General features: G+C 40.8%; 1 protein-coding gene across 2 annotated transcripts in view; it reads right to left on the reverse strand.

Annotated features, from left to right (window-relative positions):
* The window catches only part of ALKBH1 (alkB homolog 1, histone H2A dioxygenase), a 30,432-nt gene that overhangs the window by 12,127 nt on the left and 3,765 nt on the right, over positions 1-14,540 (reverse strand). Inside the window, exon 3 of one of the 2 annotated variants that reach the window (XM_019427339.2) lies at positions 11,867-11,996. In XM_019427339.2, the coding sequence (XP_019282884.2) occupies positions 11,867-11,996 (130 nt within the window). Of the gene's footprint in view, positions 1-11,866; positions 12,030-14,540 lie in introns of both variants that reach the window. The other variant, XM_019427338.2, reaches the window with a different exon arrangement.

Here is a 14,540-nt window from a genome sequence, read left to right on the forward strand (position 1 = left end):
CCCTGGAAGCTTGAGGCTGGTTTTCCCAGGACTCTGCTCAATTCATCTTTTCCCTTCACTGATTGTGCTCTGTATTCTTTGAACTGGAATAAATCCTATCCATGAAGACAACTGTATCGTGAGCCCTGCTGGTGAATCACCAAACTCAGGTAAGGTCTCAGGGACACTTGGCATGAGAAAAAATGGATAACTAGTAACAATTTAGGGGAAACAACATGTAAGCTTGGCCAGTTACTGCCACTATCTGGGATGAACAGTTATCATGCAGAATGACCATACATTATTTACATTTTCTACATGTAAAAACTAAAAACTGAAAGAAAAAAAAAAGGAATGCACAGTTACTAACACAATCTGAATTCTATCTATGTGTCTTCAACTAAAGGTACAGATAAAAGAACTCCCTAATGATCCCCCAGGAGAATACAATCTACCTTACTAGACTTGAGACAGAAAAATAAGAACGACCTCTTATTTCTGGACTCAAGTGAATCTGATGTATCAGTGTGTATGCCACTTAGTTTCTGCCAAGTGGTTTCCAAATTTTAATGCTCATGAGAATCATCTAGAGGGCTTGTTAAAATTTGCATGGCTGGGCCCAGGCCTACAAATTCTGATTCAGCAGGTCTAGGGTGGAGCCTAAGAATTTGAATCTCTAAGTTCCCAAAGTAATGCTGATGCTGATGAATCAGGGGCCATACTTTGGGAAACACTATTTCAGCCAAAATTAAAAAACAAAACAAAATACCTTCCATCTTTCTAGATCGATAAAAGATCATTTTATTCTTGATGAGAAACCCATACTATTATACTAAAACTAGACCAGGGGTGCCTGGGTGGCTTAGTCAATTAGTCAGACTCTTGATTTCAGCTTAGGTCATGATCTCATGGTTCATGAGATCAAGCCCTGTGTGGGGCTCTGTGCTGTCAGCTTAGGATTCTCTTCCCCACTCTCTCTTTCTTAAAATAAATAAACACTAAAAACAACAACAACTAAAATAAAAACTAGACCAGGGCACCTGGGTGGCTCAGCTGGTTAAGCATTGGACTCTTGATTTCAGCTCAGGTCATGATCCCAGGGTTGTGGGATCGAGCCTTGCACTGGGCTCTGCGCTGTTAGAGCCTGTTTAGTATTCTCTCTCTCCCTCCCTCTGCCCCTCTCCCTGACTCGTGTGCTCTAAAAAAATAAAATACAGGGAAATTAATTAAAAACAAACAAAAACCCCCCAAACTAGGGGCGCCTGGGTGGCTCAGTCTGACTTTGGCTCACTTCATGATCTCATGGTTCATGAGTGCAAGCCCTGCATCGGGTTCTGTGCTGATAGCTCAGAGCCTGGAGACTGATTTGGATTCTGTGTCTTCCTCTCTCTCTGCCCTCCCCTGAGCACACTCTGTCCCTCTCAAAAATAAATAAACTTAAAAAAACAAAACAAAATAAAAAACAAAAAAAACCCCAACAACCTAAAAAAAAAAAAACCCCAAGCCCCAAACTAGACCAATCTGAACAAATAAAGATAACAACAATGCAGCTCTAAAAATAATATAGAGGGTGATGGTATTTCAGACATCTGATATGGCATCAACAAGCTGCTTTTCCATCAAAAGATTCAAGGTATATGCTATTGTAATTAACAAAGATTTATGGTATTAGTAAAATTATCAAAATTATAGTAATGACCAAACATGACCAGAATCCTCCTGTACCTTTTAAAAAAATTTTTATTTATTTTTTAGAGAGAGAGAGAGAGAGAGAGAGAGGGAGAGGGAGGGGCAGGCAGAGTGTGAGCAGGGGAGGGGCAGAAAGAGGTAGAGACAGAATCTGAAGCAGGCCCCAGGCTCAGCTGTCAGCACAGAGCCTGACACAGGGCTTGAACCCACGAACCATGAGATCATGACCTGAGCTGAAGTTGGAGGCTTAACTGACTGAGACACCCAGGCGCCCTGCCCTCTATGATATACCTTTCACAATTTTTTCCTGTTTTAGGAAACCAAAAGAACATCTCTTTTCTACCTTAATTGTATCACTATAAGGATGGCTTTGGGTTTTGCCTTGTATTACTTGGGGGGATTGGCGTAAACGTATAAGAGCATTAAGCCCAGGCCACATAACAAAAAAGAAAAAAAAGGCTTAAAGACTTGTGCAGTAAGGGATGCCTGGGTGGCTCAGTTGGCAAAGCATCCAACTCTTGATTTTGGCTCAGGTCATGATCTTGCAGTTGTGAGACTGAGCCCCACATCAGGCCCCACACTGTTAGTGCAGGGCCTGCTTGGGATTCCCTCTCTTCCTCTCTCAAATAAACAAACTCAAAAACAAAAACAAAAACTTAAACAAACTTAAAAAAAAAGCCGACTTGTGCAGTGAAAGTACAGTTGTGATGACTGAGTGTGCCATCGTGAGGATAATTACATACACACACACACACACATTTTGTGTAATGTGTTAGACCCACGTAGTTAGTATATGATTCCACCCTTGATTTCACATTGTCTTCTGAGAACACAATTTCAATTCTTGTCTTTGAAGGAATTTCTGGAAGGAAAGTCACAACAATGATAAGACCAGCTTTGCAGATGTGAGAGCACTACTGGCTAACACTGGCCACTTCCTGTCTCAACACTACTTAGTGACATTCTGGTCCCTGTGGGCTTTGGGTAACAAAGATTCCAAAATATTCACTCTTAAGCACTGTGAATAGTTTAAAGCCAAAACCAAGTTTAACGCACTCCCAGACCATTTGCAAGCAGGAAATACTGATGGATTAATAAAGGGGGTGGGCTGTTCTCTTTTTAAACCTGACTTGTCCAAAAGGAGGCCAAGAAGGCTTAACGCTTGGTGCCAACAGAGCTGCCACATCCACTCTAAGGAATGCAAGGGGTATGCTGGCACCTAACTTTAAATCTTCATCCAATTATCTAAAAGAATGTTTTCAACCAAATATGACCTTGATTACTGGTTCTCACTGAAAGCAAACACACTCCGCTCCCTGCCTCTGCTGCAGCTCCAGGCACCCATGATGGATGGGTCAGCTGGCCACCTTCTCCCCTGGTCAATGTGCCCACACAGCAGTCTGCTCATTTCCTGTCATGGCTAAGTGCTTTATGTACGCGCTGGCATTCTATGGTGCCGCTTTCAACTGTACCCTAACTGGGTGAAAATGGACTGTCCTGCCTGTCCACTCGTTGTGCAGTGGGGAGTTTGGGTGTCATAACTAAGCACTGGCATGGTCTTTCTTCCTTGCTTCAAGGGACATTAGCAAATCGTTGTGAAAGCAAACGTCTGAGGGCAGAAAAGGTCTGAAGGCTGTTTTTGATAAAATACTATTACAGGTATTTATTTTTTTCAATCATTTTTAAAAGCTTGGAAATTGTGTCCTTCCTAACTCTGAATATTTCCCTCCATGACAACAACTTTCTGTTCTTCCTCTCCTAGTCTCTCACATCCATTAAACCTAAGGTTCCACCTCCTGTTCTCAGAACTCCATTTTCTCAGAATTTGAGTGCTTCCAGTTGTCTCCCTTCTCAACCTAAACCTCATAGTCAAACCCTGAAAATGGACATCCAGTTAATTCCATCTGGACTGCCAACACTGTTTTGCTATCTTGCAAATATTTACTCTCAGTTAATCTACCTTCTGTTCTAAACCTTCAGCATCCATCTTAAGTTGTGAGTCCTGCTCTTACTCCCTTTGAGGACAACAAGAGTCCAGAGGCCTGAGCAAAAGATCCAGTGAGCAACTTTGAGCTTTCTCTCCCATACCTCTAAACTTTGCATAATCTTTACTCTGTCCTTCCCTCCCTCCTGGTTTCAGCAGGGGTTCTACTTCTTTCCTCGAAGGCCAATTCTACACCTATGTTGCCTCCCATTTCCCTGACACAGCCTCAGAGACATTCCTTCATTCATCACCTTTCCGCTCCTATTTTCCAGTCTTCCTCTGCACTTTGGTCTTTCTCTTGATCTGCAGAAACGTTCAACACTTCCACATACTTAAGAAAAAACAACAAGCATCTTCTTAACTTAACCTCTTAGTCAAGGACCCTGCCTATGTCCCATTTCCTTCTGCCCCACCTCTCTCCTTCCCTTCACAATCGAACCTTCCCAAAAGGACTGCACAGTGGCCACCCTCACTGCAACCTGACTTCTGCTTCCACCACTCCACCAAAAGTAGTTTCTTAATTTCAAGTACACCACTTAATTGTCCCTAGGCCTACTGACATGGTTGGCCCTTCTTTTATTCTGGAAACATTTTCCTGTCTTGACTTCTAATAGCATTCCCCCAACCCAAGCTGATACTTTCTAGAGCTAATGGCTTTCTTTTCTCTGTATGTTTTCCACTAAACAAAAACAATCACATCCATTCTCATTGCTTCATTAGTCTTTTTTTTTTTTAATTTTTATTTATTTTTTTTTAACGTTTATTGATTTTTGAGACAGAGAGAGACAGAGCATGAACGGGGGAGGGTCAGAGAGAGGGAGACACAGAATCTGAAACAGGCCCCAAGCTCTGAGCTGTCAGCACAGAGCCCGATGCGGGCTCGAACCCATGGACCGTGAGATCATGACCTGAGCCGAAGTTGGACGCTCAACCGACTGAGCCACCCAGGCGCCCCCCCCTTTTTTTTTTTAAAGTAAACTCTATGCCCAACGTGGGGCTTGAACTCATGACCCCAACATCAAGAGTTGCACACTCTACTGACTGAGCCAGCCACGTACCATGCTATACTATGGTCTTTATGTAGAACCCCCACATCTCCCTCTCTGACTTCACTCCTAAACTCAGTTCCATGTTTCCAGAGGGATACTGGACACACTTACCTGGATACTCCACAGGCATTTCAGAAACATGAATCTCTAAACTACACTAAGGATTGTCTCTGCTCCTTCTTCTCTTCCTCTAATCCTATTTCCATTAAAAATCTTAGATTATAATGTTACAATGAATGTGGAGGTGTAGTTATCTTTTCGAGACAATGTTTTCGTCTCCTCTGGAGATATACCCAGCTGTGGAACAGCTGCACCCTCTGGTAGTCCTATTTTTTATTTTTGAGGAACCTCTACAGTTTTACATAAATAACTGCAGTATTATTTGTAACAGCCAAGACAAAGAAACAACCTTAGTGTCCACTGATGAATGAATGGATAAAGAAAATGTGATACACAACCCATACACGAATATTATTCAGCCATAAAAAAGGAAACCCTGCCATGTGTGACAACATGAACCTCGAGGGCACTGTGCTAAGTGAAATGTCAGACGGGGAAAGACAAATACTGTGTGATCTTACTCATACGCAGAATCTAAGAAATCCAAACCTGCAGAAACCGAGAAGACTGAAGGTGCCAAAGGTAGGAACGGGTGCGTGTGGGCGAGATGAGTGAATGTGGTCAAAAAGTGAAAACTTCCAGCTATAGGAAAGTAAGTGCTGGGGATGCAATGTACAGCATGGTGACTATAGCTAACAATGCTGTATTGTGTATTTGCCAAGAGAGGAGATCTTAAGGTCTCATCACAAGAAAAATTAATTATAACTGTAAGGTGACTGTTGTTAACTTATTACAGTAATCATTCTGCAATATATACACATATCAAATTGTTATGTTGTACACCCTGAACTAGTAAAATGTACATCAATTATATCAATAGTGCTGGAAAAAAACCTCACAACAAAAACCTCAGTTTTGCCCTATTATCCGTGGATAATCCTTAACTTCTTGTCTCTTGATTCCCATAATCTCTTGGTCAGCAAGCCTTGTTAACAATGTCTTTTCCAGACCTTTATCATCTTGTGCATGGATTATTAAGCTAGATTTTTTTTAATGTTTATTTATTTTTGAGAAAGAGAGAGAGAAGAGAAGAGAGAGAAAGCATGTGCGCGTGTGGAATAGGGGCAGAGAGGGGGGACAGAGGATCCGAAACAGGATCCATGCTGACAGCACAAAGCCCAATGTGCGGCTCGAACTCACAAACCGAACTGAACCATGAGATCATGACCTGAGCTGAAGTCAGATGCTTAACCAACTGAGCCACCCAGGTGTCTCTAAGCTAAATTCTTAATTGTGTTTTTTCCAACAACTGTATTTTCAGTCCATTTTCCTCATGGTATAATAATTATCTTTCTAAAGTGAAAAATCGGTTACTAATCTTGATGAACTCCCACTGTTTACAGGACAAAGTCCACACTTTGCCATAAGGCATGCAACCCCCCTTATAATGTGGTTCTAACTCACTTTTCTGGTTTCACCTCCAAGCATTCCCCACAGGGAGGGTCCATTTTTCATGGCTGTGCCTTTGGCCATACACTTTTCTCTACTGTCATGTTCTCTCTCCTCTTCTACTCTACTCTCTGTACAGCAGATTTTTCTGACTTGCACACACTTTAACCTCCCTTCTTCTTCAGGGAAACTGTTTTCTAGTTTCAGTCTCTCCCTCTACTGTGCCCCCACAGCAACTTCCTCAACTCACTTACATGGCTTATTCATCTATAAATTCTGTATGTAAGTACTTGAACTCCTTCTTTAATTAGTCCCTTCCTCAAAGGCAGGGAGTGAATTTTAATCTCCGTATCTGTCCTAGCATCAAATATTTCCAAAAACACAAGTAGATAAGTTAACAAATTAATGAAAATAAAGTGGGAAGATACTATACAATCTTCAATTGATCCTTCTCAAATTCAGCATGTTTTTATCAGGCTAACTGAGAGAATATCAACTTAGTTAAAATAATATTTAAAGAACACCTTCTAAAATATATAAAGAACCGTGGTTGGTATCAAGGTTACAAACTTTTCAAAATCTGGGGCGGGGGAAGGGCCACGGCAGGTAGTGGAGAGAAGTGCTTGATGACTGGATTCACTCTAATAAATGTTTATAATAAATAGCACCACAAAGTTTTAAAGGAGTAGAAAAGGAGAAGGGATTAATTCTGCTTCCACACTGAGGACATTAATGGAAAAAACTTTCACATATACAAAAACAGGTGCAAAGTATTTCAAAAGCTAACTTAAGGAATAAAGCAACGTCGCTTCATTTAAATTAGTACTTCCCCTTGTCTTATTCTTTAAAGTTATTTTTGAATAGATAATATATTCACAAAATTCAAACGGTGTAAGAAAGGATCCACTAATTCCACAAATACTTATTGGCAATTACATGCACTGAAGAAAACAAACAGAAGGCAAGAAGATAAAGAGTGAGGGAAAATGGGGTAGTATTTTTAACTTGATAAGGAAATCATCTCTTATAAGATGATGAGATCCAAAGACCTAAAGGAAGGAAGTCATTGGTTACCTAAGGGAAGAGCTTTCCAGGTAGACGGAACAGCTTACACAATGATCTGAGCATTTCTCATGTGTTTAAGGGAACAGCATGGACGCCACTACAGCTGGAGGACAATAAATGAAAAGGAATGGTAGGAGAGTAGGTTGGAGAGGTGGCTGGTGGCTGGATCACCAAGGCCTTGTAGACCATGGTAAAAACTTCTGATTTTATTCTAAATATAATGGAGTTGCATTAACAACAAATTTTCACTGGCCTTTGTTCCTGGTTCTTGGGAGAGAGCTTTTAAATCACTGGAGTTTCCAGGGGTGCCTGGGTGGCTCAGTCAGTTAAGTGTCTGACTCTTGATTTCAGCTTAGGTCATGAGCTCACGGTTCTTGAGTTCAAGCCCTGCACCAGGCTCTGCACTGACAGTTTGGAACCTGCTTGGGATTCCCCCCTCCCTGCCCCCACCTTGCTTGCGTGCTAACTTTGCCAAAATAAATAAACGAAAGCTTAAAAAAAAAATTCCTTGGAATTTCCAGGAGGAAAAGGAGTATCTTTGTTATTCACAGTGGGCCCTAGGACCACAGCTAAGTTAACGCTAAAGTGATGACTCAGGATATGAGCTTATGAGGCTAGGAAAACCAACTATGTGATTAGAGGGGTTGAGACTTTTAGTCAAGTGGTATTAGCTAAATAAACCCAAGGGGCTGAGTAGGGGGCTAGAGACTGAGTTAAACCATAGGGCTAATAATTCAGTCGTGCCTAAGTAGTGAAACTCCAACAAAAAACTGAATGCTAGGTTTGGGAGAGCTTCCTAGGAGGGTGACACATCCTGAGTCCATGGAAAGAGGACATGGAAGTTCTGCATTCAGAACCCTCCCAGACACTGCCCTACATGTTGATTCATTGGATGATCCTGATTTGTATCCTTTATAATAAACTAAATTCCTAAGTATAATGCTTTCTTGAATTCTGTGAGGCATTCTAGTGAGTTATGAACCTGAGAGGATTATGGGAACTTCCCTGAATTTGGAACCAGTTGGTCAGATGTGTGGGTAGCCTGGGGAATCTCCCAAACTTGTGGCTACGGTCTGAAGTGAGGGTGATTTGCTTGGAGACCATGCCCTCAACCTGTGACATCCTTGTCGACTCTGGATGGTTGTATCAAAGGTGAACTGCAGTACTGTACATCAGAAACTATAAGAGAAGTGATGTGATTTCTATACTAATTAGAAAACAGATGGAAGGGGCTCCTGGGTGGCTCATTCGGTTAAGTATCTGACCTTTGATTTTAGCTCAGGTCATGATCCCGGGGTCATGGGATTGAGCCCCAGGTCAGGCTCTGCACTGGGCGTGGGGCCTGCTTAAGATCTCTCTCCCTCTCCTGCTGCCCTCCTCCCTTGCTCCCACTCTCTCTAAAAGAAAAAAGAAAACAGACTGAAGAGGCATGAAAACAGACACAGGGCGACAGGTTAGGAGGCTGCTGCAGTAAATGATGGTGGCTCAGACTAAGGTGGCTGTGATGCAGATGCTGAAAAATGATTTTATTTATTATGACTGTAGCCCTACTATATTTACTATAGGGTCAGATTTAAGATCTCTGAGTGGCTGCATAGTGGCTGCGTTGTACTGCTAGGTATGTCATACTTGATTAACTGATCTCTTGCTGAGAGAAACTTAGGTTATTTCTCATTTTTTCCTGTTATGAACAATGCTGCAATGAAGATGCTTATACCTATTATAATCTTGTGCAAGAATCTCTAGCTATTCACGCACAATAAACTCTGAACAAAACACAGAATTGAGGTGCCCTAATTTTGTGAACAGATCTATTTTTCCCTCTAAGTTCAAGTATTTCTTCTTCATTTCCTACTTAAAAAGTTTCTTCTTCCCTGACCACAGAAACTAGAAGATTAAAATGGAAAGGATCCTTAGAGATCCTCTAGTTCAGTGGTTCTCAATGTGGATGTTATGGTCAAAAGTCCAAATCTCTAGGGAAATCTTGTATGACAGACCCTCTCCCTTTCTCATATGCTCTGGGAAAGCAGGGGAAGCTGGCATGTACTGTCTAGGTGACTATAATTCAACCACCTGAACTGGCTTCTCCAATCTAATTCCTTTGTTTCCCAGAAGAGGAAGCTGAAACACATCACATAATGAGAGAAGGAGAACTAGCGTCCTAACTGATTTTCAACCACCAGCAATGTCTGAGACTATCAATTTCTTCCAACCCATGACAACAGAAGACAGGACCACCACATTTTAAATTTTTGCTAATTTACTAGAGAATTAATTAGTAGCTAATTAGTAGAAAAAAAATCTCACCATTGTTTACTGGATGATTTATTAAAGAGGTTCATCTAAACTATCTTAGAAGATGACATTGGGATTTCTGCAGTCATTTGTCTGAAGAAAGAAAAATCAATTACTTGAAAACACAGGCTGGTTTAGCAGCAAACTCTAACCATGATCTTCCTTTAGTTTACTCTCAATTCTAAACAAGATACCATTAAAAGCTTTAAGACGGTTTTTCCCACTGCTCCTGACTTTACCATAGCCTGCAGACCAAGAAGATGTTAAAGGAAAACCAATGAATTTTAGTTTTCCTTTCCCCTTTCAACTTAAGGAAATCTTATTTCCCCTATTAGAAGCAACATGACAATTTCTGAAAGCTGCACTATTAGTGACCCTAAGTCCAAACAACACACAAAACCAGTGTAATGGTTTTAATGGGCTGTTCTAAACATTTCTCACAATTCTCTTGTTTAATCCTCATGCTATTAAATGAGGAAAGGACTACCATAAGGCATAGAAAGGTTAAGAAACTTGCTCAAGTTTACACACCTAGTTCAAGTTGCAGAGCTGGGATGTGAACCCAGGTGATCAGACTCTAGAACTAGTGCTCTACATCACTGCACCCTTTACAATCTGGCCCTTAATTTTTCTGCTTCATCTTTTGCCAATTCTATCCATGACTTCCAGGAAGCACCTTTTATAAACTACCTCCAGTCTAGCCACCTGAATGGCTATTTCCATATCTTATAAACTATATCTCTGTACCTGTTTATTTTATGTCTCTGCCATCAGCTAACTTACAAATTCCTTGAAAGCAGGAATTGTGTCTTGTCTTTGAATCTCTAACACCCAAGCACAGTATCTGACACACAGTAGAAATCCAATAGGTATTTGTTGAATCAATACATGAACTGTACTCCCACATCCTGTACTACTATTTCACAGAACTTATTCTGCCTTGAATATTCCCTCTTTGCTTAGGCTGCTTTCTCTACCCCAAACAGCTTTTCTGCTCTTCTGACGGGCAAACTCCTAATCATTTTTGAAGACCCAGTTCAAATCAACAGAGAAAAAAGAGGATAAAAGACCCAATTAAAATATGATTTTTTTCAGGGCACCTGGGTGGCTCGTTTAAGTGTCCAACTTTGGCTCAGGTCGCGATCTCATGGTTTGTGGGTTTGAGCCCTGCACTGGACTCTGTGCTGACAGATCAGAGCCTGGGGCCTGCTTCAGATTCTGTGTCTCCCTCTCTCTCTGCCCCTCCCCTGCTCACGCCCTGTCACTCTCAAAAATAAATAAACGTTACAAGAAAAAATTTTAAAAAATAGTAATAATTTTTTCTTCTTTGACATCTCTTTCTTGCCTAGAGGAATTATTTCTTCCTCTGGCCCCCCACAGTATTTTTCTAAACACCTATCATAATACTTTCTAAGCTTCCTTATAATTATTCCTGTTGACACTGAGTTGCTGCCATAGACTATGCATTCTTGAGTACAAGGACACTGTCCTATGTATCTTTGTATCTCCAATGCTTAGCCTCATGTCTGGTATACAACTAACCCTCAATAAGAATTTGTGGTATGATAGGATGTCTGGCTGGCTCAGCCAATAGAGCATGTGACTCTTGATCTCAGGGTCATGAGTTCGAGGCCCATGCTGGGTATAGAGATTACTTTAAAATAAAAAAACTGTGAATGAATAAATGGTGATACTACATTAAGGTGCAAATGTTAGTTCTCAAGAGGAATAACTAATCCATCATAAAACTGCTAGTAGCAGTGACTTCATCTAGGAGAGTGGAAACCAATAGCTTTTAGTGTTAATTTTTTCAGAATATCACAAATCTTCAAAGGAAATCACTTTATTTTTTTAAAAAAGATTTTATTTTTTTAAGTAATCTCTACACCCAATGCTGGGCTCAAACTTACAATCCTGAGATTAAGAGTCACATGCTCTATGAAATGAAGCGGCAAGGTGACCCTGGAACTCACTTTAAGCAGAAAAAGGGCTGAAGCTGAATGAAAATGGACCAGCTGATGAGTAAGGAGGATGAACTTGAGATACAAGTTATAAGCAAATCTTTTTTTTTATGTTTATTTATTTTTGAGAGAGAAAAATAAATGATGAACCTAAAACAGATCTCAGTTTAATATAACTGTCAAAGTGTCTGTCCAAATGTTCCCAGGGGAAAGAAAATAATTGTGCCATATTTGCATGGGAACGAGGGGAAAACACGTCAGTCACATTCACTGAATTGTTCTGGAGTAGTTCCTATAAAGATGTGCAGTGACCTGAGCTGAATACGAACACTTACCTCAGAAACTCTTTGCTCTGTTCCCAGAGGTCTTGGGTCTCTTCTTTAGTCATGTGTTTGTCCAGGTTACACACATTAGGTTTCTGGGAATATAACTTAAGACACTGCTTCACCCAGTGCCACTGGTAACCTGGGAGGAAGGGGTTTGGGATAAAAATAAATCCTACACAAAAGATGGGTGGGGAAAGAAGGAGAGGAGAAAATTCTCCATCAGTTATATTTAGATAATTTATTTTTGTTGACATCCTTATACCCATTACTGTATTATTTATGCCCCATACCCTTTGCTCATGCTTCGTGGCTTCCACATGTATAAGCAAATGTTCTCCTTTCTATCCTCCAATTTTAGAGAAAGTGGGGAGAGAAACAAATTCTTAAGAGAAACAAATATTCCACACCTATCAACCATGTTACCCCTAAGCAAACCTTAGAATTGAAAATGCCAAAAGTCACTCCTCAAATGCACCAGGCATTTATCACTTACAGAGGTGGTAATCTCTTTCGGCAACAGCGGCCTTTGTGGTATCTCAGTGTTCCACCTTGGCCTTTTTTGTTTTCTAATATCTGGCTAACAACGGTTATGTTAAATTCTCAGTTAAAATAATTGGTGTGATTTCTGCCTCCCAATTGAAATCTGACAGAACAGCGAAGAAAGATGATATATACATCTGCTCACATGGCAGGATACCATGTGCTGAAAGGATCACCTGTGCTGAAAGGATCTTCTGTGACCTTGAAAGTAATCTAATGTCGTTTTTCTCCTGGATAAACGAGGAGTAACAATAATGAACAGGAATCCAATGCACGGTAAGGATCCATTCATTGAACATTCAACAAACACATACTATGTACTTTCTGAAACCCCTGGAGACAGGACAGCAGAGACAGTGATGCAGACAATGAATGCCCTGCAGAAGCCCGGCTATTAAGGGAACAAAGGCTGAGGAGAGTCACAGAGGAATGAAGAATTTAAGGGGAAAATTTATGGTTTTTAGGGTTTGGAAAGACCTAAGCATGCTTACAGATTATGAGGAAAGAACCAGCAAAGAGGAACTGGTTGAACACAAAAAGAGGAAAAGAGCAGAGCAAGGTTTTGAAAGCTGGAAGAGGTAAAAGAAAGTGGGATCTTTTGATAAGCCCTCCCTCCCCCCCCCCCCAAAAAAAAAGAAAGAGAGGTGAAGGGACTGGCTTTGAATGGGAGGAGCTTTTCCTCCTCTAAAATTGGAGGACAGGAGTGAGAACATTTGCTTCTGAACGTGGAAACCACTTTTGCATTTCACATACAGGCAAAATTCTCCAAATAATTTCAGAGGTGACAGGGGATTGTCAATATTTTGAGGAAAAAAATATGAAAAATACCCCAACAACCTACCATCTATTAGCATTGATTATAACATTCCCCAAAATATCAAAGGAAGAATACCTCTGACTTAGTGACAGGAAAATAAAGACCTCTTTAGGCAGTCCACTCTAGACAACTGTTGATTTCCTTTAATGAATTAAACTTTGCCTTTTAATTTTCACACATTGATCTTAGGTTCGGACTCACAGAGCAACCCCAAATTAGTTTCTTATTCTTCTTCAAAAATACCTCTAGCTTTAAGGCTAACATTTAATGCTCATTTCCTGTGTGCCAGGCATGGATCAAAGTACTTTACATGTACTCACATTTAATCTTCATAATAACCTTACAAAGCTGGTATGTTTTTTCATACATTTTGCATACCAGGAAACTGAGGCCAAGAGAGATTAAGAAACTTGCCCAAGGTCATATTGGATGGTTAGAGCCACAACATGAAGCCAGGTAGCCTCATGTCAGAACCTAGGCCTTAACCAGCCCTTTGTGTGTATGGCAACCTTTCAAATGTTGGATGCTGTCAGGTTCCCTCTCAGGTTTACTCTTCCCCAGACTCAATCTTCAAACTCATGACCCTCCCGCTCATTCTTGTAAGGACAGGTTGTGGTTGCTCGGGTTCCTTTATAACAAGCAGAATCCAGAAGTAAACACAATCCTTCTGATCAAGCCTGAATAAGAAGACACTGTCATCTCCCATGTTCTGGACATTACACTTCTATTAAATGCAGCTTACAATGGCAGGGAAGATAAAGTCTCTAAGGACATAATGAGGTACCAACTCACAAAATGTGGCTTAAATGTGAAATCCTAGAAAACCTCAAAATCAAGTATACCCATTTGGACAGCAGAAAATGAGAGTGGGGTTGGTAACTTTGTAGTCTGAACAAACTTTTTGTTCCCGTTTTGTTAAGGGAAAAAGGCATAGCAACAGAGAAACACAGCCTTGAAAACAGGAGGTAACCTTGAAAGGTAAAAGGCAGCCTTCAAGAAAAGTACATAAAAGACTGCTGGTGATGCATGCTCTCATTTACTCAAACTCATGGAGAGCCGTGCTTCTGCACATAAAGCCATCATTTGACATTCATTCATTCATTCATTCATTATTATTATTCTTTTATTTTTGAGAGAGAGAGAAAGAGAGAGAGAGCACATGAGCATGCACACACAAGCAGGGGAGGGACAGAGGGACAAAAACAATCTTAAGCAGGATCCACGCTCAGCACAGTGCCTGACATGGAGCTCGATCCCATTACCTGAGCTGAAATCAAGAGTTGGATGCTCAACTGAGCCACCCAGCAGCCCCTTGTTTCTTCTCTT

The sequence above is a fragment of the Panthera pardus genome, unplaced genomic scaffold, assembly GCF_024362965.1.
Source record: "Panthera pardus isolate Hobbes unplaced genomic scaffold, ASM2436296v1 HiC_scaffold_24, whole genome shotgun sequence".
NCBI classification, from domain to species: Eukaryota; Metazoa; Chordata; class Mammalia; order Carnivora; family Felidae; genus Panthera; species Panthera pardus.